Here is a 24,647-nt window from a genome sequence, read left to right on the forward strand (position 1 = left end):
ACCTTGTAAAGTGTTCTTCCTCAACAGATCCCGAAGTGCTCTCAGAAAAAGTGGGAAGAAATGAAAAATGAAATTCAAGTGCTAGATGGTTTTGTTCAGGAGGTGAAAGCAAGTCAGTGAAAGGTCTGAAAGCGATACAGGTAAGAGAGCTTGCAATATCTTTATCTCAATAAACCGCAGAACTTTCACAACTCTCAAACAGCTAAAATTCTAAAAAATTATGAAGTGTCTTTACCTTAAATTAATCCCAAAAAGGATGGGAAAAAGAAAACAGTGAAAGAGAGACTAAAAATTTAACATTATGTCTTCAAAACAAAACAAAATAAAACCAACTTAAAAATACCATTTTTCTTGCCTTATAACTTTCTACTTTTCCTGAAGGGGAAAATGACTGGGAATACTCAGAGCAGAGACAAGAGCTGTTTGCTGCACACCTCCACTATGTATTACAGTGGCAAATAACTTTAAAAGGCGAATCCTGGTAAGTCTTCTGCAGCCTCTTCCTCCAGTCCCATTCCCCCCCTCCCATTTTGGAAGACATCTTGTTTGAAAAAAAAAAAATTAATTCCAGTCTATAAAGTCTCTTAATGACTTTTTTGCCCTGGAAAGAGGAAGCTTTGAACAGTAGCTACAAGCCACATGGAAACATTACAAATCGCCCTGGACAGGGAGTTCACTCTGTGCCCAATAAGCAAACTGCAAAATGTAACAAATTTGGGAAGCCCAGAATGATCAAACAGCTGAACTACACTCCTAAAATTTGACTACTGCTTAAAAAAGGTATAATCTTTAACTGTTTTTTCACCAGTCCTGTACAATTTCTCTCCTAGACTGGCAAGACATATACCACACAGTTAGTCACACAGGATACTATAAAAATGCAATCACAAGTCTCCTCCACAACACAAAACATTAAAGGAAAAGAGGCAACAGTAAACTGTACAGCTGTGCCTCAGAGGCCGGCGAGCTGAACCCATCAGTGCCTGGGAAAGCCCAAGAACTGCTGTTACAAACTTAAAGCTTCACAAGTCTATTTGTAGAAGCTGCGTAACTGGGTTGAAGAGTGGTTTACCAGGAAAAGTAAAGTAACCAGGCAGAGCTTTCACAGGCCTTTACATTAAAACAAAAAAGAAGTCCATTTTACCAAGACCTACTGTCTACCCTTCCATTCAAGCCTGCAAGCCACAAAGGAAGACAAGCAAGAAGCTCCAAGGATCAGCAGGACGCACAGATGTGGTGCCCCACAGCACTTCCCTGAAGTGATCCCCTTGGGACTGCAGTTCCTACAAGTAGCCTTTGTTTCAAGGGGAACATTAATTTGTGCCTCCCCACTCTGTTCAGCCACCCCTTTCCATGAAACAAAAGAATTTAACGCCTTTGAAACATCTGCTGTTGTTGACAAACTCAGTTGAGACTGCTCAAGTGTAACAGCTGCTCCTGCAAACAGAACTGGTGGAGCAACACATCTTCAAGAACCTGGTGTTTCCTGTGCATATGTTTGTAGAGAAAGGGTAAGAAAATGAAGGAATGATGGAAGTGTAACTTACAAACACAAGATGACAGTGTCATTTTGATGGGGTGAACTACAGATGAAGTAATAGGCTGAAGGAAGCGGCAAAGAGGATGAGAAACTGAAGTTGAACAGATTAATAATGCAAATTTAAAAGTTTAATTAATTTAAATTTATTTAGAGATTTTTTAATTTACTGTCTCCCTTGATTTGAAAATAATCTGACACTTTGTTTTTAAACACATACCAACTTCTGTAGTTAACCCATGAGTAAGAGCAGCTCTGTCATACAACAGCAACCGTACATACCACCCACTACAGTTACACGATGACTATTAAGAATTCTATTTAAACACACTTCAGTTTTGACTCTTCTTTGCAATGACAGAAGTGCTGACTACTTCTTTAGCACAGGAAAAAAAAGTAAAGTATGATAGGATACCCACAAAGCATCCACTCAAAAACACAAGACAAAACAAAAGACAAGAATGTCTCCACCGTGAGGAGCCAAGCAAAGCTGTTTCCAACCACACACGCAAATAAGCAAAAAGAGCTCAAGACTGGGGCACAGAACAGCCTCACAACCCTCCTCATTTTCATCACCTCATACGAATGTAAAACTTAAGTCTCAGGCTGAACTTTGAATTCACTATGGACAAGATTTTTGCTTGCTCCTTTCTTTAAGATGAATTAAAAGGTGAAGGACTGTGGGGACAAGCTGCACTGCCTCGCTAAGCAGGTGCAGCCTCTTGCAAAATCCAAATCACCGCCCACATGTACCCAAGCCTAGACTGACACATTGGGAAAGACATCAAATGAAGCAGACCTGCTTCTCAGTCTCTCTGGGTTTACCTGAAAGCCTGCAAATTATCCAACAACAGCTATTTTTTCTGACTTAGACCAATGAGGGAATAAAATACTTTTCAAGTCAGATAAAGACTAGATAAAGACCAGATAAAGCCTAGAATTCACCACTAGAAGTTACCAAGTAAGTGCTTTTTAACATTGCACCGTGAAGATGAACATTCTGGAAAGGGGATCCTATTCACTACCAAGCACTAGATAGGGCCAGCAAATTTCATTGCTTTTCAATGCTAATAAACTAAAACACCAGTACTGATAGTACAATGTTATTCTTACAAGTTATCTAAAAGGACATGGGAGAAAACAATATTTTTAGTACTTCATTATTGACACACTACTGTATTAATTAATGCGTTTTATATACCTCCTGAAATATTTATAGATTAATGAAATAATTAAAAAAACCCGAGACCACTGCCAAAGTGTAGCAGACCCAAAAGTCAAGTGGTGATAAAATAACTATGTACAAAAATATAATTTGAAGTTGATAATTATTATATATTTCTAATTTACAAATAAGCACCACTACTACCCTGTGATAATTGAGCTCATTTAAGCAATGTTCTACAACAACATTCTGAAATTACTTTCAACTAGCAGTCCATATCTAACATTCACTAAAAGACAAAGTGCAACAATACCAAGAAAATATATTCACTTGATGGCTACAGGAATACTAGTATCAACATCAGACTAGGACTTAACAGCAAGAATAATTCATAAGTGACTGCTGGACTTTGAATTACAACTAAACACTGACGTAAGTTTGACAAAGCATTGGCAATTCTCATGAACAGCTGTGTCAGCAAGAAAGTAACAGTTAAATGTAAAAAATTACAATTATTTTATCAGTGGAATCTTACATTGTCAGCACAACAAATAATTCATTCGAATAATTTCCCAACTCATAATTACTTTAAAACACACAAAAACAGTAGCAGCATTTTGTATCATATGTGTGGGAGATCAGTAACAAAACTCAACAACACAAAAATTTCAATTCAATACAGAGAATACTTGATAACCTATTTTTATAGGTCTACTTATACTTACATATTCAGGTTTTAGTTTCTTGTCTCCTCCTCTTACAGCTACTTTTTCAAGCTTGTCTATACTCTGCATGATCAGCTCCTCATCTTTAAGTCTAAGTTCCTCATGTATTATTTCAATGTCACGAACAGGATCTACACTTCCTTCAACATGAGTGATATCATCATCTTCAAATGCTCCTAAAACAAAAGAACAGTTATATTAAGCTAAAAAAGTAAGAAATATCTATTTATAACATACTGTTAAGAGTCACATGAGTTTGAGACAAAAAAGTGAAGTCAGCAGGTGTGTCATGCTGCCTGTATCCAAGTGCCACCTGTAGTACTTTTTATCAGTTTAGTCTATTAATTTATATATCTGCTCCAGAATCCGGGTATTTAGATATACATACAAAGCACAGCACTCTGCATTTCAGGAGAGCACTTAACACATCTCTGAGTTCCTTCTAAACAGGAACAGACTAGCGCACTTTCCTCAAAATAGGCACCGCTGTACTTAACAGTATCTAACCCAGCAGAAGCAAACATTGTAGCTAAATTGAACATTGCTGGACACTTTAATACACACGGTAGTGATTAAGAGACTCATGGAAAAAAAACCTTACAAATCACTCTGGCAGCCCTCACTGGCTGACCAATTTTATGCATTAAGGAAAAAAGAAGTTTTAGACAAAGAATTCTGAAGTTCTGAATGACTCTTAATGTTTCCATGGGAAACAGGGCTTAGAAAAAAAGGCCTGAAATCATCTGGCAGACCTCGTCCCTGTTTCAATCTACTTTATCACTGTGGTTCTGACGGTGATTAGATAATGAACCACTCAGACACACAATTTACACAGCAGCTAATTTCATCGGCCTGATTTGAGGGTATGGTTTTTAGGGGGCCATCAAAGAAGCAGATGAAGGTGCATTTGTCATATATGAGTGACAACCATTCACACTATCTGAACAAAATGGTGCTGGCCCTTATTAGAAACACATGCTATTATCACATATTTAAAGTGCAGTTGAAGCCATAATTTCAAATTGCCAACTGGAAACATAAGGGTAAAACAACCAGATATTACTGAAGCATGTGTGCTGACTTCATGCCCTTCTGAAGACAATCTGGCAACATAATTCAACTAGGATTTAAATTATCAGATAAGCAGCATCATCAAAAAAAATCAATCCATATTTTAAATATAAAAATATTAACTATTAAAATCAGTTTATTACTTATTCCTGGATCAATTTTCAGGGTATTTGCATGCTTATCCTGTATCATTAAATATACGCCTGAGACATAAACCACAACAATTATTTTATTTTAACATTGCCAAATTGAAAATCAACTGATTTTTTACACGGGAAAACAATGGGATTAGCCATAAAGATTATACCTCAAAACACCCAGTAGCCAGGTTTAAAGCGTTGACAGTCCAAGGCCAACATCATTTTCACATAAACTTAATGAAAAGTCTTCAAAACAGTGGTTGCCACAAACTCCCTACTCTCCCGTCAGCTGTCTTCAAAGATCACCAATGAGCTCCCTTGGTGCAACAAAAGTCACCTCAGCGAGAAATCCAGCCCTGGCACCAGCTGTGGCGGGAGGACAGGCTGCTCGCTCACAGGGACAGAAGCCCGTCCCACTGCCAGGCAGGTAAGGAAGAGATACTGTACGTAGCCTTTGTCTTTCACAAATACACGCCCTCACACCTGACTCCATGGGACACGGACTGCTTCGATGAATAAAACAGAAGAAATCACGATTTAACAGCTCTGTTGTGATTTATAAAGAAAATACTGAATAAAAAGGCGGGGGAGAGTAGAAAGATGTTGTCATATAGATCGAAGGTAGCTGGGCTACCTGCCCAGCTCATCCAACAGATTAATATGAATGCAGGTAAAAATAAGGTTTATCTTTCTTCCTTGTATCAAGAAAAAAGTGTTTCTTACCATCTAAATTAACACATTCACAAGTTGTTTACATTTCCCTTCTGCATTTGGTGCCCATAGGTTTAAAAAACAACAAAAAACTCCACACTGTTAAATCCAGGCGAAAAGCTCCAAGGCTATAAAGGTCTCACACTTAGAACATTAAAAGTACGCAGTTTGGTTTGATCTTAAGGAAAAATGAAGTTTTTCCACAGAAACAAGTGTAAGGTGAATCACTCAGTAATAACAAAACACTGCATATATATTAGTTACATTTTTCCATTTTCTTCAACAATGGTAAAATAGTTCTCCAGCAATTATCTCCATTTCTTCACATCTTTCCATTTTTTTTTTCACAAAAGCATGCAGTTCTTCATTCATCCGAAACCTATTCATTCAGTGTAATTCCACCCCTATAGAACTGAATCTATTTCACCTTCACTCTCTTCTCAGTCCACTAAAGGCTTTAACCCATGGACACTTCAATGTTCTGCCAGAGTTTTTTTTCAAGTCTCCTCCTCCCATCAGCTGTCCCCATGCCATCCTGCAGCTCACGTAGGCAACACTGCTGACAAGAGACCCATGTCTGGCAACGGGTGATTATTTGGTTGCTACAGAGTCCCTCTACCAAGCTGAGGGTTCTCCCATTCCAGGCAACAATTTAGCCTTCTCTCCTTTCACTGGGTTGCTTGACTCTTCTCATGGAAGAAATGAACACTAGTTGCACATTCCACTAAAACGCTGGATGTGGACCTTAAATTTTCAACTCTGCATTTAGAGGAAAAGTGTTTTTTCCTAACTTGGAAACAAGAAAACCTCTCAACAATTGTGCTCACAAAGATCACACAACTCTCTTCTAATTTGATAAGAAATCTGTCAAATTAATCACGGCAGATTTTTTTTTCTTAAGTTGTCAGGAACACTTAAAGGAGAAAAATGTTAGTATCTTCCCACCGAGACACAGTCACAGTTCACGAGGAAGTGGTAGGTATATGATTTTTGTATACACATTTTGTCTAGATTTCGGCATAAACCGCGACACTCTTCTTGATAAGCACAAAGCTTTATTTGTGAATCTCTTCCTCAGGGTTTGACAATGCCAACTTCAGTCATCAGTCTAAAAATGAACGGCCTCTGACTGACACTCTAGCCAGAAACGAGAGGATGGGATACTCAAAGAAGGAAGAGGGAGATACTGCTATGACTAAAGAGCTTTAGTTAGAACTTCGTCTTCCTATCTATGTGGGATCTGGTTTGGGCAATCTGTTACTCCAGACTTCAGCCTGCTTTGTAAAGATGTGATTTGTGCTCGACCATCGAGGATTGTAGGGAATTCAATTCTAGTCTGCAGAGCTGAATGCAGACTCAGCAAGCAAGAACTGGTGACAGCCTTAGGAATTAGGCTCTGTGCAAAAGATGAGAGAGCTCTCGGAAAAACAACTATGTGAAATTAACAAAGTTAAACTACTAGAATAAGGTTTTATACCCCATCCCTGGTTTAAAAATCAGTCCAAATAAAAATATAAAGAGGCGGGGGGGGGGGAAGTCGTAAAACTGAGTCAAGAAATGGGACATACCAGAAAATATGTGTATTACTTGCAACTTACAAAGACAAAATAAGAACTAGAATATTAATCTACAAATCTTACCTGATAAAGATTGTCAACAGTATATTGCTATTTATTGATATGTGTCTCTGCCTTTGCTTTATTAGTGAGTGAAATTCCTCTGACAAGCAAGGCCTTCAGCTCTCATTACGGAAAACTATGAAACCCCTCCTTCCCTCCAGCATATACAGCAGCAAAGCAGAAAGGCTCTATTTTAAAATACAACAAATAGGGGGCTAAGAATGACATAATCGTCCCATTAAAGACACTGCAACACCTGTACTATGACCAAGATGCACACCAAACATGAACTCTGAATAAGCAGCAGCACAAGTAGTCGATATTGAGCTCACATAGAAAAGCAGTCAGTTGAAAATAAAAAGGACCCACTAAGAGATTGCTGAATTAGAAGAATCAAGCAGGATGAGAGATCAGTCTTGAGCTGCAAACAGACAATAATTTCAGTTTTCTGAAGGAACAGGTAAGATTATCTTGGGTATTACACAGGAAAAGAATACCAGAGAGTTTATGGACATGCAGGTCTCTGAAGAAGGCAACTGAGAAATAAACTGGCTTGGCTGATATTATAACAGAATCAGTGAAGGGAGCAAAGGAGAACCGGCAGTCTTTCTTTAATTTCCATCCGATTACTAGCTTGAGAGAGCTTGGTAGAAAACTGAGGAAGAAAATGTTCACTGAAATCATACTAACAGGGCATCCAAGTGAAGAAGAAAACGGAATAGTTGCAGAAGAACAGAGAGCAAACGTGGTCAACCTGTCAGAGGTAAAAGCTCTTCTGCTTATGAGCTGTCTTCAAATACGGTGAACCTCAAACACAACATGTTGTCTTTTTATTGACAGAATAAGGGTTCAACTTCTGTAAATACGAGGGACCTTTCCAAGGTTATAAACTTGTTGACACACTCTCCTCTGCCACACACTCACATCTGCCAGACTGCTGAGCTCTGTGGTCTACCTTCCAAACTTTTAATTTAAAAACCATTTTTCTTTCCAAACTTCTGTAAAAAAAATGTGTGTTTTTTTTTTTTAAAAAAAGATGTTGTGATATTCTGAAATGTCACAAAATATTTTATTTACTTATTATTTCCAGGAGAAAAAAAAGAATTAAAAATATATATTTAATATTAAATTCTCCAAAACTAGCCATAACACCACATTCTGAAGCCAGTATGACCTAAGGACAACGAACTTCTCCAATAAACATAATGAAAATATACTGCTCTTCCCATGTCTTCATCAACTGCATTTGCTTTTAGAACAGAAGGACTTGACATTTCTCAAACATCTCCCCAAACCACAGCACCTTCCTTTTGCCTACTTCTTAAAGTGCTCCAAAACTTGCCCTTCTACAGGAAACTATAGCATACTACTATAAGAAAAAGTAATCAGTTTCCCACATGGGGAGTAAAAAAATATACATAAATTAAACTTACTCAAGAATCTCCCCAAGGAAGCATCTGCTTGTCAACAACTAAGCATACAGCAAATATAGGACAGTCAACTGGGAAACCTTAATCAGTAACTTCACTTAAAGAATTGTTTATGACTTTGCTGGTGTATCACACTTTTTAACAGAAGTTAGTAAAAGGGAAGTTGAACAGAATCCACTTCTTTCTTTTATTAGTATCCCAGCTATAAGCTTTTTTCCAAATAATCTTCCAGAAACTGCATATGGATTTGCACTCTAGCTTGAAAGAAACACCCCTGCCCTTTCCTTTAGTGTACACAAGACTACAGAGTGAGAAACATAGCTTGCTGTGAGTAAACTAATCTGCTGTGGCAAAGTTCCATAATGTTTTAGTGGCATGTGGATATTGCTATTAAAACAAGGCAAGTATTCAGATAGGAAAATAGTAAAGTATAAACATGGCAGCAGAATTTATTTTGCCATCTAACAGCATCAAATGTAATGACTGAACCTGAAGTTACCAGAAACGAGAAGCTTGGAAACGAACACTGCCACATCCAGCTCCCTCTTCTGTCACCTGTGGGTCCAAACCTAAAGGATTCTGCTATCTCAAAGAAGGATTCACCTTTGACTGAGCACTTTTATCTGGACTGTTTGGATCCAAAAATTTGTGATGGTCCCAAAAATAATTTAAAAGCAGCATTAAAGAAGTTGCATGGTGATAGCTGGTTCTGCACTTTGTTTTCAAGTGAAACTAGATAACAAAGATCCAGGAAAAGGAATGATTGGCTGGAGAAGATGTGAAACTTGACTGTTTTTTCCTCAAGGAAGAGCAGGAATTGTCTACTTGTCAGTTCTTGATGGCAGCCAGGACACACAGACTACCTCTCTTCTTTACATGCAAAATAATAGCAGATAAATATGTATATAGCACAGCAGTAACAAGTGCCACATTTTAAACGGCATCATCTAATGGCATGCATGTTTCTTTCCATTTCTTTAAAGAATCAGCTTCAAAATTCTTTGACAAAATTTACCTCTCAGCCTCCGGAGATTTTTGCATTGCTTATGTTATACCTGTCAAGATCTGATGACTGTATGTTATGTATTCATCTGAACAGAACCACTACACTTAGTTACAGGCTATCATCAACCAATTCATTCTCTTGCTAAAATCAAGTCATCCAATTACTCCTTGACTAATCAAGGCTGTTTTGGCTTTTTCTTTTTTCAAAAGGTACTCAACAGCATAAACAGTTCACTTACAAGAAATGGAAAGGGGCTAATCAGCAGAATTATTGTTTTGCTGCCACAATTTGCAGTATTTAAATGTAGTTGCTGATTGGACTGAAAGTTTTATGATATAGCATATAAAACTAGTTTGACACAAAACCAAAGCTGCTTATAGCCTAAACTTTATTGTTTCTAGCTGCTCCAAGCTGCTACAGAGATGCTAAAAACAAAACCAAAATAATACTACTAGACTTATCTTATTCATCTGATTCTGTTTCTAATTGCAATTATGGAAATTGATGAATATCTTCAAAATTGATTTATATTTGATATACCAGTCACTTAATTTCTTTAATTATCCTTATCCTTACAGTTAAATGGAACAAAATATTTGGCTAATACCAAGATCCACATAACAACGTTTCAGCATCTTGTATTCATTTTACAAATGGTTAGCAATCACGCTGGTATATGTTATGCTGTGAAGAGAGCGATATTTACAATTTGATCAGAATCTGAACTGCTAAAATTCCCATTGGTATTTAGGGTAATGACCACCCTTTTTCATCAATAAGCTATAAGAGAATGTTTAATAATGCCACCAAAACCTAGACCTAGAGAATAACTGATACTTGCACTTCCTCTCCAGCAGACATTCAGTAACTATTACCACAAAGACCTGCTCATCACAGACTGATACGGCACATCACAATACACATACACACCCTGCTACAAGCCCTGAAATAAATGAGCAATAGCATCTATCTGGCCACTTACTGAGGTGGGAATGGGAGACAGAACAAAAAGAAATTAAATAGGGTAACTTGGGCGGGGGGCTAGAAGCAGGGTATTTCTTCGAGTTATCAAAAGAAACAAGACTACAAGTGTCAAAAAACATTAAATTATAAATAATGTCTGCACTTAAACTGGCTTGACATGCTATCATCAGTATTGTAAAGACTTAAATGGTAAAAGATACTGCTATTTCTGACTGAGGTACATTACAGAATGTATCAAACTTTGATGAAGGCACACTTTACTATGCACACTCACGATTAGAAGGGCAAAAGAATAGTCAGAGTCAATATTTTACAGCTTCTTAAACACAGCACATGTTAACAATGAACCAACAAATAAAGTAGGTTTAGCATGTTTTCCCTTGCAAGCTAATTTCAAGTGAAATTAATCACCTGTAACACAAACCTAATATTCTTTAAGCAGAGTAATTTTCAGTTGAAGAAGGTGCACCTGTCTACATCTTCAACATAAGCAAAATCAAGTACAAAAACATTAAATAAAACACTGCAGTAAACCTTGACTTCTGAAGAAAGATTTTTTTCAGACATCTTTTGTGGCTTTGTTTTGTGCTACAGCCCTTTAAGTTTTGTCTTCATAAAGCCCTAACTAGTTGTAATCACTCGCAGTCTAATTGTGGACATTTATCTGCTTTTCTTATGCACAGAACATAGCTATTAAAGCTGAATGGTGATGGTGTGAAGTATAGGTTAAATTGGGTGAAATTAAAGCAAATTACTCTGGGATGTGGAACTCTGAAAATAGAAACCGCCAATGATTTGCAACCCTCTTGATGATCAGCTTCACAGAACCCTAAATGACAAGAAAACTTACATATTTTAAAGTTAACTAGATTTTTTTTTAAATAATATGTATAAATTTATTTCAAATGCAAGCAGTCACTGTGGCAATAATTATTTTGTTTTACCTGCATCATAGAAATATAAGAAAAGGTTTAATTCCCATTAAAAACACTTGTTTTTATTATCAAGTTTAGCTGATTTTTAGCAACAGAAAACAGCTCAGAATATTAATTGCAGCATTAATTACTTTGAACACCACGCTACCGTTTATGTGGACCATATGGCTATACAGACACAGGACAGTAAAAGCAGCTGCTTTGGCCCCTCTTGACTGGCACGGTATTAGGACTCAAATTCATTACCTACCTATATAAAAGACAAGCAGCTACATCTACCCTGCTGAGCCCTAATATCGCGCCAGTCAAGAGAGCACAAATCAAGCACCCCTCCCCAAAAGTCTGGAAGAGGGGCTGAATGGCAGTCCTTTCAGTACCAAATCTATTGGGAGTATTTGACAAAAAAGGGCAAGTCTATTTCTGCACCAGCAGACACACAATGAGAGCATGTAGCAGCAATACAGGATTTTAAATGTCTGTAGTATCAACTTCTTGAGCATACAAAGAATTTGCATTTGCATAAAAGTACTCCTCAAGCGAGTACTGCACAAGGTCAGAAATAAGAATTATAACGTCCGCAGGAAACACTGAGGCAAAGCAATTCACTTCAGCCAGCAGAAGAAACCACAGCTCCGCTCCTGGTGGAAGCAGCTTTAACAGAGAGAAGTTGTTATCAAGATAGTCGCTCCAATGAGCTTATCTGTAAAATCCTGCTCCAGACCCCTTACCCTTGAGTCTGTCTGACAAATATTAGTGATTTATTTCAGATGTAAAATGTGTTTACTTGTCATTGCTCTTTCATCCTAGCACCACTGGGATATAGTCAACACTCCGCAGGCAAAACCTTCTACCTGCTGAGATTCACTATCAAGTTGGTCACACCGGGTAAAGGACATTATCTGACAGCTGAAGGAATAAATCTTTGAGCCTTTTCTGCCTCTGTTTGCAGAGGGCTTGCTCTGACGGCCCTTGTTCACACATTTGATATACCACCACTGCACCGCCCGCCAAATAGCACTTGGGACAAACTCCGTCATCCTTCTTGCCGTACGCTTTACACAGGATCACAGCAAAACGTAATTTGCACAGACTCACTATCAGAAGACACTAGAAAGGGCAGCACATAAAACTTTTTGAGATGGCTGGCATACCACATAAATTATTTAAAATAAGAATTTTCCAGGAAAAAACTATATTTTTCCCAAACACAACTTTGTTAATTGGAAGAAAGGGTATCTGGAATCTAGCCCAGACCGCTGCAGAATGTCTGAGAGCCAAAAAGGCTGAAAAATGCAAATGTTCAGAGAAGGATTCTTGTCAACCTGAGCTCAGCCACACCAGTCTAGGCTATTTTCTCTTCTAGGGACTGAAAAACTTCCTTTATGAGTTTAAGCCATGAGAAGAGAACTAAACAGGAACATGGGAGAGTCTTCAAAGTATCACCCCCTCCCTGGTGAGTGCTACCACAGCAGCAGCACCTGCATAAAGGCCAGGACACGCAGGAAGGACTGGCCACAAACATCAGTGGATAACTCTTGTCTCTGTGCACCACATATCCAGGCTACTCACAGAAGACAACATTCCTACTCAAAAGTAGACTGGAACACAGGTATTTGCAATCTGATGGCATCTATACTGTACAAAAACATGGTTCCTAAGCAGAAACCACTTGGAAAGCAGAAATATACCTATATGTAAAGCTGTATATGCCTACTACTTCCACCATCCCCATCTCTGTGGTGCACTTTACCCCTTCTTTCCAAAGGTCAATCATCAGGGTCTTTGCTTTAAGAATACTCAGTGCCAAGCTCCACGGTGTCAGTCTTGACTGGAGTCTCTGAAAGTGGCCATAAAATATAACTGCTAACAATAACTTCACTTTTAAGACGATATATTTACACAGATCATCAATAGCAACTAGCAGACATCAGCAGAAACCCACTGGCTGTTCTATCTTTGGTCTTTAATGACCAAAGTATACAGGAAACATTTCACTTATTTATTGACAAGAGGTTAGTTATCTAAGCACTTCTCAAATATTCTGAAACTTGAAATTACACTGTTTTTATAATAAAACAAGAGCACTACAAAACTATCACACTTCTTGCAGTGCATTTTACAACATGGATTATGGTATTTGGCAGAGTGGAAAATAATAAATTATTTACAGATCAGTCATTGCTTACAAAAATAGTAACGAGTTTCTAGAAGAAGGGTATTTACAAGCAGTTGTGAACTCAGCTCATCATGTGTCTGTAACAAAGAACCTTATTCTCCATATCTGAAAGTTTCTCCTTTGAGGAGCTACTTCGTTGCACAATGGAGGTGACGAGGAGTAAACACACTTGAGGAAAGACCAGTTAATGTATAACAAAAATGAGAGTTGATAAAAATTTAAATAAGCAAATATTGATCAGTGTCATTATGCAATTTGCTCTTCATACATGATTTTTCACATGCAACAATTACTTTTCAACAAATTAAAGGTGATGTCATGGTTCTTAGGACCTCACATAACAGTACAGGCTGGGAATCACAAAAACCACCAAATGATCTTTTCAGAACACACCTGAAATGTTGACAACAAAAGGTAACCTATAATTTGCATCTTATTTGAGACACTAGACCTGACAAAGATGGTTTGCAACATTTTCCATTCAATGTTCAAGACTTAATGTAACAGTTAACCAGATAAAACTCAATACTTTGGAAGTTAGTCCCTTCCTCTCCCTTATAAAACCAAACCAGCATCCCAACAGAAAACTAACCTTATTACTTGCTGTAGGTTGGCTGACCAGTTACATGAGAAGTAAGGAACTCAGTATTTTCTGTGATATTTCAGTAAAGTAATTCCTAACACTCGGGGATTTTCTTTTATTCCTAGAAATATTTTATACTTCAGCGGCAATTACATCGTGGAACATGTCAGTTGTGTTCTGTAACTATCTGGCACCATCTAGTAGCCGTTGGCATCTTCTTTACTAAATCCCATTAACAGATTGTGTTAGGGGATTGTGACAAGGGCGATGCTGAACAGACATGCAAGAAATAAACACACAAACTTCTTTATCTGAATCTCATGTGGTCAAGAAAATATTTTATGCTGAATTGGGAACAGACAGTTGCCATCAGTAACTACTTGCACACTGCACAAACGTCTTCTACCTTCCCTGCAAAAGTGTATTAAATACTTGTACGTGTGTTGGAGTTTCCGCATAATCTAAGAAGCTGCCGGCAAATTTTAACAGCAGCTGACAAAATGCCTTGCTTTAAGCGTGTATGCAAACATTCTCCATTTATTCCCCTTCCTTACCGTAAAAACACGCAGGTAAGCTAGAAACTGAAAAAGAAAACATGCTTCGATTAACTTGAATGCTGGATATACAGAGTGGCTTTCTGAGTGTCTGGTAGGCCCTAAAATTGGGAAGGGGGGGCCAGGGAGACATGACAAAGGACAGCAATATGAACATATTGAGGCTATTTCATTACGTTCCTGAGGTGTGACTGGGTAGAAAACTTCATTCCCAACAGTACTACCCCTTTAGCCTGCAAGCAAACACAACAACACAGCCCCACCATTCTGCTCCTTGCAAAATAAATATATAAATGTGATAGTTTTGCAGCATCTAACCACAGCTTTTTAAACTGAAACAGTTCTTTTACTTTAGATGTCAAATCCATCAGAGAAAAGATTTTGTTTTTAAAAGACTTCCTCAATGAAGCAGTTCATTTCTCTGCCGTTTAGCTCACTGTATTTTTACAAGCACCAGGCTGAGCAAACTATGATTGAGAGAAGCCATCTTATGCACATTGCTGTTGTCCCACATCATTCAGAACAAACCTTTTTAGATCGTTAACTACCACAGGAGTGCTGATTACACAGGCACCAGCAATTTCCTAACCAATGACCACCTGAACAATGATGTGTTCAGCTTCTCAGACCCTGAAGCCTTTCAGAGGTGAATCATTTCACAGTTTGGAACTAGATCTCCATAGCAACTTCCCTTTGAGGGTTTTAGAATCACCATCCCGTAATTCTATGATCATCAAGCTCAACCATTCCCAATGGTTCTTTTCACAGCAGATGGAAAAGGAAGCCTTGAAATTTTACAGTCTATTTCAAGCAATTCATCTGGCAGCCTATTAGAATTCAAAATATTTCGACCTTCAATCACAAAGCATGTTATCTGAAGCTGTGGTGATCTCAAGTCAAGACAAGCAGACATTTTAGTCTAATCATCCATGATGAGAAGAGACTGACAAAAACTCTTAATTCAACCACCATCAAAATGCTTATTTTAACTGCATGAAAGTCTTTCAACAGGCAATGAAAACACACCATGTACCATTTTATCACAACCTTCCATTCGAGGGAAATATGAATTCGGAATATTGGCATGGATCTTTGCACTCTCTGACTGCTTTTTAACAAATACCTGCTTCCTAAAGTCAGTATAAATCCAGTTCTATCACATTATTTTCAACAGCTGTCAAGAAAACAATGGAAACAAACTGCAATTAAACTTCTCACAACTGAGTACCAATAATGCAGTAAAGGAGTTACTTATTGATGGATCTACTTTGTTACAGGCATCTGCTGAGAAATCCAAATCAGTTACGTCTGAAAAAAGAAATTCCAATTCAATTACAAAAATATAGCATTGGTTAAAATCTCAAAGTAAAGCTCCCTTTCATGATAATCACAATCAGAGGGGGGTTTAAAGGGTTCCCCCCACCCCAGTTCCCAATTCCCAACTCAATTCCCTCTGAGAGTTAAAGAAACATTCTCCTCCTCTTAAATGTTTCAGTCAACCACTGAAATAATTCCACCAGAGGCATAAAAGCCTTAAATTTGATATTTTTTTTAACCTAATGCCCAGGTTGATTCATTCATATGTTTCTCAACCTAAATACAACTTATATTCAAATGTTTCAAGATGTCAGTTATGCACTGCCTACTGTATGAATAACGGTGGTTTATCAAACTCCCACCCCTCAAAAAAACCCAAAAAACTCTTTGTCTCCTCAAACAACTCTGTAATGTTAACTCTAGAAATACTTCATTCTTGTTACTACATTTTCATCAAAGTACTAAGCCACAAAACACAGTAGTGAATAATCACTAACTACATAGGCACAAGTTTTCTGTTGACTAAAGAATCCAGAAGACTTGCAATTTTCCATACAAAAATGCCACCAATATTTAACAGTATCAGCACCAAGTTTAGTAAAAAAACAACAAAACCCAAACAAACAAACCCAAACCTTCAATGTAGTAACTTTGATAGGTTTTACAGCAGTTGTTGTTTTAAGTATCAAACTTAAAAGAAGCAATAGAAGGACCCACCTGTACCAAAGCCTCAGTGTTCACTCTGAATAGTGAAATAAGGGAAATTGACAGGTATGTTACATTTTATAACATTTGTAGAGGCAGAAAAACTTAATTGTTTTATTTTCTTCGAAGGAAAAAAACGTCTTTAGTGTTCCTTAACTGTGAGAGCGACCACAATTGGGCACTTAAAATGCCACACTTTATTAGGCTACAGGGAAAAAACAACCAACCCACTCCCCAGCAGACCTTATCCTCCTAGGTATCGACATCATTAAGCCATAATTTTACTTTACACTTCAAAGAAAAGCTCTTTTTAAAGAGAAGCTTATTTTAAAAAAACAAAACAAAACAAAACAAAACACAAAACTAAAATATCTTGCATATAATGATTTATTGACTGGTGGTTTATTGAGAGTCACTATTTTTGGCAAAGTCATTTTGAAAACATTTCTGTAAAATAAATTACGATGAAAATCGTTGGGGGGGATAAACTGGCACAATACAGGATTTATCTTCATATATTTTGCACCACTTGCAAAGTGATCAGAGCTATACAGCTGCGTGCACTAAACCTCCAGAATCTGAGGGGACGTATGTGAACACAGGCAGAAAATTTAACTAGGGATGAAACTAGAATTTAAGATAGAGTGAAGTAAATGAAAAAGTTATGCATCAACTGAAAACATAAACTGCTTATTTCAATGTACAACAACTGAAACAAGTAGGGACTTTATTCTGGCAATTTGAGAAACACCATGGAAAAAACCTCCTGAGTATTTAAAGCACCATCTCCTGCAAAGATCAGAGATTAAGGCAATTATACAAGAACAATATTAAAATTCTTAGTGGTTTCCAGCATTAGATCAATTACGTCAATAGCCAATATAAACACTACTGCAAATATCTTCCTAAAAGAGCCAAAGAAGTTACAGCATACATTTTTACAATACTCCAAAATTTTGCTCAAATATTTTTTCAACTTCATTATTTTAATATGGAAAGTAATCAAATGTATTTGTTACCAGGAGTTTTTAACCCAACTATAAAGCTTCGCTTAGTTTTTTGTCGATTGACCAACATTAAGTACAACATAAGTACAACCTTTTATTTAGCATTTTTTTAATCGAAAATGGAATATAAAACTGCCCAAGAGCACCAAGTTATTTAAACATTTTGCTAATTTAAAAGTGCAACTGCCACTGTAGCAATCCTGACTTACATGGACAGACCAAACTACATATTTGCAATTTATTTACTAGTAATGTGGCTATTACTAAATGTAATTTGAACAGAAGCATTTTTTAAAAAATTCTTAAGTGATAGTAAATGATAAGTATCTTGCATTGTACAATTAGACTGTCAGAAAAGGATGCCTATTAGTAACACATAGGCAAATCATGAGTTATATCTTTACAATCTATTGTATGATTATGCAGTTGTGATTCAAAGTAATTTCATGGTATTTTACCAGATATTTCTTGTAAATAGTAATTTTAAAATATAGGAGACAATTCTTAAAATTGTCTTCATATACTCACATGGCATTTTTAGCTTTTCCTCCTCTCAATATCCCCACCACCGTATCTGAAAAACCTCATCTTAAGCACAGTAGTCATGTATCAGCTCACTATTTAACAATCTAGAATAACCTTAAGTTTATTTCATAACATATAATCAAGCAACATATGGTAATTAAAGCACACTGAAAACAGCAGTTACTAGCTAATTAACATTACAGAAACACTTCTCTTAATGATAGAAAAAGACAAAGATGTTTTAAAGTACCGTAGCAAGATCAGTTTGCTACAAACCTCATTAGAAACATTAAAAACTTCAATTTAGGAATTTGCAATTACAGTACTTTATGAATTAAAAAATGTCAATGCAAGTTATGCAGTGTTAGGAAGGTGGTTTAGGGACTGCCTTTTCACCAAGTGGTTCATGTAGGGTAACCACCATTCGTACCAATTGTTGCAGCCCAGGACAACTCAGCATTTGCAAGAACACCCAGCCTCTGTATTACCCTTATTCACATAGAGTTAAAAGAACTAATGCAGTTTCAGTATTTTCATGGCAGTAAGATGTATTTTGCCATCACCACAGCACCTGAACTGCAGCCAGGGATGAGCAGGAAAGAACAACTCGAGCTGTGACAACGGTGCCCTGGGCTGGAGTTAGGGGACGGCTGCCAAGACGGCCACGGTGCGTTTAAGCGCACTGGTTTGTAATGTCAATTCAGCAGCGTACTTTGTGATATAATTGTTTTATGTTTTGCAGTAGAACTACCACTTTAAAAACTTTTATTTTACCTGGACATGCTTGTTTTAAACCCACTTCCTATTTATTACATCATATTTTATATATTTCCTATTTGTCTATGTTAACAGTAACACCTAAAAATGCTTGCTACATAAAGGTGTGTGAGCATACAGACAGACCTAGCAAGTCATCTCTCCAGAGACCATCCCTTCCAGATGAAAATATCTTGTGATATTTCTTTTCCCCACTATTTTTATCCCACCATTATTCAGAGACTTCTATATTTGCTTATTTCATTATACGTTTTTAATTATTTAACATAATTTTTCAATTATTTTATGTCACTCGTTCTTTGCTAAGCTTTCCAAACACAGCGCATATGAAGGTACATTAGCTCCCCACAGTTTTTGGTATTACTAGATGGGCAAACACAAGGATTACTGTTAAAAATTCATTGTTGTTTAGTAACAAACAAGATCAGGCCTTCCACAAAGTTTGGTATGTAACCACAAGAAATTTTGTGCTCACATATAAGCGCAAGACAGCACAGAAGCAAATATGAGTGGCCACCACCTAAGAGAAGGCGGGCTGCCTGTCCCAGGCACTGTAAACTGGCAATAGGATGTACGCCTTTACAGTGTTTTTCTAACACGAAATCCAAAAGAAGTGCTTATATAAAGGTATACTTAAACTCTCAAAGTAAACAGCCACAGTTCTCTGCATATGAATGGTGGTAAGAACATTTGTATCATGCAGCAAAACAAGTCAGGCAGGTCACCAGAAACTGCCTTTTTGCATGAGGAAACATATCTTAAAACATTTCCTCTCTGATTTAAAATTAAGAAAAATTTTTTTAAAGGTATATTTGAAATTCAAACATTTTGGAATTAAAAAAAAATCAATACTAATGTTATCATCCCTCACTTGACTGCTGTTGTCTTAAACATCCCTGCTACAACTTTTTTAATAGGTTGTGATATAAACTGTCAGCAGTCAGAAAGGACTCCGACAAAGACAATGTTGGTTGCTGATTCCAGCATGCAACACCTTTTGTTCAAGGTGTCATTTGACATTGGTCTTATTCTCCTGATAAAATAAGCCTAAAATCCATTCTTAGACAGAACTGAAGATCCTCTCCATTTCAAAACACCCTGGCTTTCAAAGAAACTCTCCGGAAGAAAAGGACCATACTGGTCATTATGCTTTGGGCAATTTTTGAAGTCCTTAAGGAAAGTCCTTGTTCATCAGCACTTAAATCTATTTAAAAAAAAAAAAATCTTCATCCAACTATTGTAGCAAGGTTCCTTGCAATTTTTTCCCCTAAAGCTATCATGTAGCATTTGTCTTGGACCTTGTCTATCCTGAAGAGGCTATCATTTTTATAAAAATGAAAAAAACATATGGAATTATTTTAGAGTTTCTAAAACTAGTAGACTCCCAGTAGATCCTGAACCACAATATTTGTATGTTTTCACATTAGATGATAGATGACCAAAAAAAAGTCAAAAGACACAAAAACGCCACATCCAGTATTTAAGTATTTACACAGACACTTCTAACAGTGGTGGTACAGATGAGGCCCCAGAACAGCGAGTCAAGCACCGCCAGCACTTCATGAAGTTTTACTCAACGTGCAGCCCTGCTCGCTGTTTGCCCGTGGGGAAAAGGGCTGACAGCAGCAAGCCAGGGGCAGAAGAACTGTCCTAACAGACTTCACATCACCTGCTAGCTGAAAGAGAGAATTTGACAGAAGATAAGATCGCTTAGGAGTTACATCTTATTTTTCAGTAATCTTACTGATTTCGAACCAGTTTGTTACGAAGAACCAGCTTTTTGCTCATATATCTTGTAAAAACCCTGACAAAGAATACTATACAGATCTTTTCGCATAATGAAATATTCTAAGCTAAAGTGCACCAGGGATAAAAGAAATCCGTATCACATAACACACAAATAAAACATTACCCATCTAAGGTTCCTTCCCTTTCATTTGGCAGGAAAACCCTGATGTTTTAGAGCTTATGAAAATATGCAGAAACTTCAAAAAGTTTAGAAAAACACCACAGACCAACAGGATACTTTTCTGCTACCAAAAGAAATTGAAGAATAGCTGCTGCAATTTACTATCAGTGAGCCTGTGTCTACTCAATGCTGATTTTTCAAATAATTTGTTCCTATGAAATAATTTACTCAAGTTTTATGAGATGTTATGTTAGGAGAAATTCGAAAAAGCTATAAAGTTTATAAGTTGCTGCTCCATCATTTATTTAATAGTGTGTATATATATATATAATCTTTTTATTTAAATAAATTGATAGGCAGTATAGCTAAGAACAAACATGTTAAATGAACAGAGGATGGATTACCTTTGACTAGGTTCTCGATTTCGGTGAAAAATCAGAATAATTTTCTTTGTGGTTTGCTGATTACTAACCTTAAAAACTCCAAATCATTAAAATCATCTGTTTCTTTACAATGTGCTTTCAGTTACTGGTTTCCAATTTTCAACACAACATTGCTGATAATATTACAACATCCCCTCCTCCTAGAAGAGGCCTTCAGAGCCTGCATTCCACACGAAGAGGCTGCCTTGCTCTTGGATGCGGCTCCAAGTGCCTTCCTCCCCCACAGCGTCATCCTCAAGCCCAGCTCACCCCTCCAGCCACTCTGTCAAGACACTCAAACCAGTGGCATATCATACATATGAGACTGATTTATGCACTGTACGCATTATGAGACTGATTTACTGAATCATAACCGTAACCTTTTCCCTTACCAAAGATTTCCAAAAGGCTCTTTCTTCTTAAACATGCTGAATATTTCATTCCAGTTAAGTGGAAATATTTCTATGCAGTGCTTGTATAATACAAAAATAATGCACTTCCACATAATTATGCTTGGTCTGAAATAAAGAACAGCTATTTGTTCTCCAAGGCAAAGTTTAAAGCACAGGAAGGGGGTTGAGGGGGAAGGAAGCAACTTCACCTAGATTTTACGGGTAAGATTCGAAATTTTTGTGTTAAATTGAGGCTTAACCTATCAAATTCCACCAAATTTAACATTTCAATTTCAAAGGATTTTCCTAGATATCTTTCTAGTCAAGCAGCTTTTAGCTCCGAGACTACAAATTATTACTTCTCATATTTTCCTTGCTCTAGTACAATAAACAACATCCTAGTAAATAGCACCACTGACGTACAAAATCCTGTTAACCAACATAATTCTGCTGTTACACAGCAAGAAAACAAAAACCAGGAAGGCAAAAAACCCCAAACGAGCAACTACCACCACGTGCAGAGAAATTCTGGGGGGAAAAAAATAAAATAAAATCCATAAACAGAAAGAGATGAGAGAAAAGCGTAACTTGAGGTTTTTAGCTGACAAAGGCAGTGTTTCTCTCCAGCAGGGAGGGAATTTTGATGTTGCTTATGAGAACCAGATGAAGGGACATGAAGAAGTAATGACTCCTTGTGCAACTGCGACATAAAGCTGGAAATGCTGGTGGTCTGGGCCTGCAACAACCTGTGGGTACCTGAAGGCACTTACCAGGCAGACAGGGCCTACCACGCTCAAGCACTGCTCTCACCATCATCCTCCTGGGAATCACACGCTCCCTCTCCCGAACGCAACCCAACGAGCTCGTGACACACAACAGCGCAGAAAGTGAGCAAACCATCCAGGCTGCAGTACCGAGGATCAAGCACAGGGCAGGCAAGAACAAACTTGGGCACCAGTAGTCGGTCACAAGTATGAGAACCACAGCCGACACACGCATGCCCCACTAGCACGCACCGTGCTCCTGGACTTCAGTGGTGCCCTTAGTCCATTAAACAGCAAGTTGTACCTTTCTAGGAAAAGCTGTGAGGTATTTGTCTGAAATAGCAGCCGATAAGGAAGATCAGAATTACAACATATTTACCTTTGGAAGTATGTAGTCCATCCTATTATTCAACAATAATGCCCAAACGAGGAGAACCTTTACTGTGAGGCTGACGGAGCACTGGCACAGGCTGCCCAGAGAGGTTGTGGAGTCTCCTCTGGAGACTTTCGAAACCTACTTGGACACGCTCCTGTGTGGTTACCCTAGGTGAGCTTGCTCTGGCAGGGAGGTTGGACTAGATGATCTAGAGGTCACTTCCAACCCTGAACATTCTATGATTCTATGAAGTAGTCAAAATATCTCAGCATGACAGCATTACACTGATCACATGGGAGTAAAATGAAATCTTAATAACATCTAGCACTTTTTTAAAAGGTATAGGGCTTCATTAAAAACAAATTATCACATAATTTTCTTTTCTTTTTCCTATTAATAACTGAAGCCCTGATGAGGTTTAGTGACCAAGACACCTGAAAAGTTGAGTAGCCAACTCAGCCGGCAGGTAGCTTTGCTCTGCCACACGTACTCACACTGTACTATCTCATTCTAACAATGGGGCTAAGGCAAGTCCAACAGCAACACTGAAATGCTTCAGCATAGAGGAAAATATATGCACATAACAAGAGTAACTGCATCCATTAACACTCAAAGCCACATACAGTAAAAACACAGAAGGGGGGGGGGGGAATAACTTAAACAAGCATAACAGGGTTATTTTATTTCAGTATGGGACTAATCAACTACAAGGAAACATTCTCTCTCCTTCCACACAAGAAGGTTATGTAAATGATGCATTAACTTATACACTAAATTATTCATTCTATGTGGCACTGACACATTGTCAGTCTGTAAATGTAATCAATAGAGGAGAGGGGAGGGTGTTTTATTAGTTTAGGTTCAGAGCAAGCCATCTTTATTCACACCAAGAAGAACTTGACTGCAATTCATGGAATTTAAATCACAAACACAGTATAATTAATAAAAGAACTGCACCCTTGGAAAGTACATAGAAGTACTTTCAAAGATCACTTCTGTTCTCTCTTCCTACTTGCTTACAAGTACATTCCAAGAAAAACAAAACAGGAAAACACATGAAAGGATGAGAGCAAGAATCATCAATTTAACAGTTAGCAGCTTAGAATTATGTTGGAATAATAAAAAAAATATAATCTTGGTAAAGTGATTATTGCTAATGGTTTATCAGTTTAAACATTACTGTGAAATATGAGCGATAAAACAATCATATTTTTATCAAAGCCACTGCATGAGGAAAAGGACTATATGAGTACAGCTGCATTTTTATCCCTGTTCTGCACAGTCTTTCACTTGTATTTATATCCTCTTCATATCCCATCACTACATGAGTATTGTCAGAACAGTGCTGTAATCATTATTCAACTGCAAGCTACTTTTTATTTTTATTTGTGAATTGGGGGATTACCTTGAAATACCATTACATATTTTTTCCCCTTCCCTTGTAAAAGCTCTACCTTGCAAAACAAGAAACCTGCCAATATTGTGATATATGGTTTTAAGAAATTCAGCATCAAGCTTCAGTAATTTCTGTCCCAGCTGTGACCAGTATGAACAGACTCCCTGCTCTGCCAGAGCCATACAAAGGGGTTGTAACACATGAGCAAACGGAGTCGGATTTATTTCACTTCACTGTCAGCACAATGGGGAGGAGGTTTGAGAGAAAGATGGAGTTGCTAGGGCAAGTGGTCCCTAATTTGCAGTATCCCTCAGAACGATAAGCTACTACATCAACTTTACATGAAAGAATAGGAAAGTTAAGCTTATATGCTCCCGTCTCTGTTCTTCTGGCCTAAGGAGGAGCGGTGATCACTAAATGC

At 37.5% G+C, this 24,647-nt stretch overlaps 1 protein-coding gene across 1 annotated transcript in view; it reads right to left on the reverse strand.

Moving 5' to 3' along the window:
- The window catches only part of OLA1 (Obg-like ATPase 1), a 99,336-nt gene that overhangs the window by 47,555 nt on the left and 27,134 nt on the right, over nucleotides 1-24,647 (reverse strand). The window contains exon 4 of the mRNA XM_009865297.1: nucleotides 3,428-3,603. Within this exon, the coding sequence (XP_009863599.1) occupies nucleotides 3,428-3,603 (176 nt within the window). The remainder of the gene's footprint in view (nucleotides 1-3,427; nucleotides 3,604-24,647) is intronic.

Source organism: Apaloderma vittatum, unplaced genomic scaffold, assembly GCF_000703405.1.
Source record: "Apaloderma vittatum isolate BGI_N311 unplaced genomic scaffold, ASM70340v1 scaffold6312, whole genome shotgun sequence".
Classification (NCBI taxonomy): domain Eukaryota; kingdom Metazoa; phylum Chordata; class Aves; order Trogoniformes; family Trogonidae; genus Apaloderma; species Apaloderma vittatum.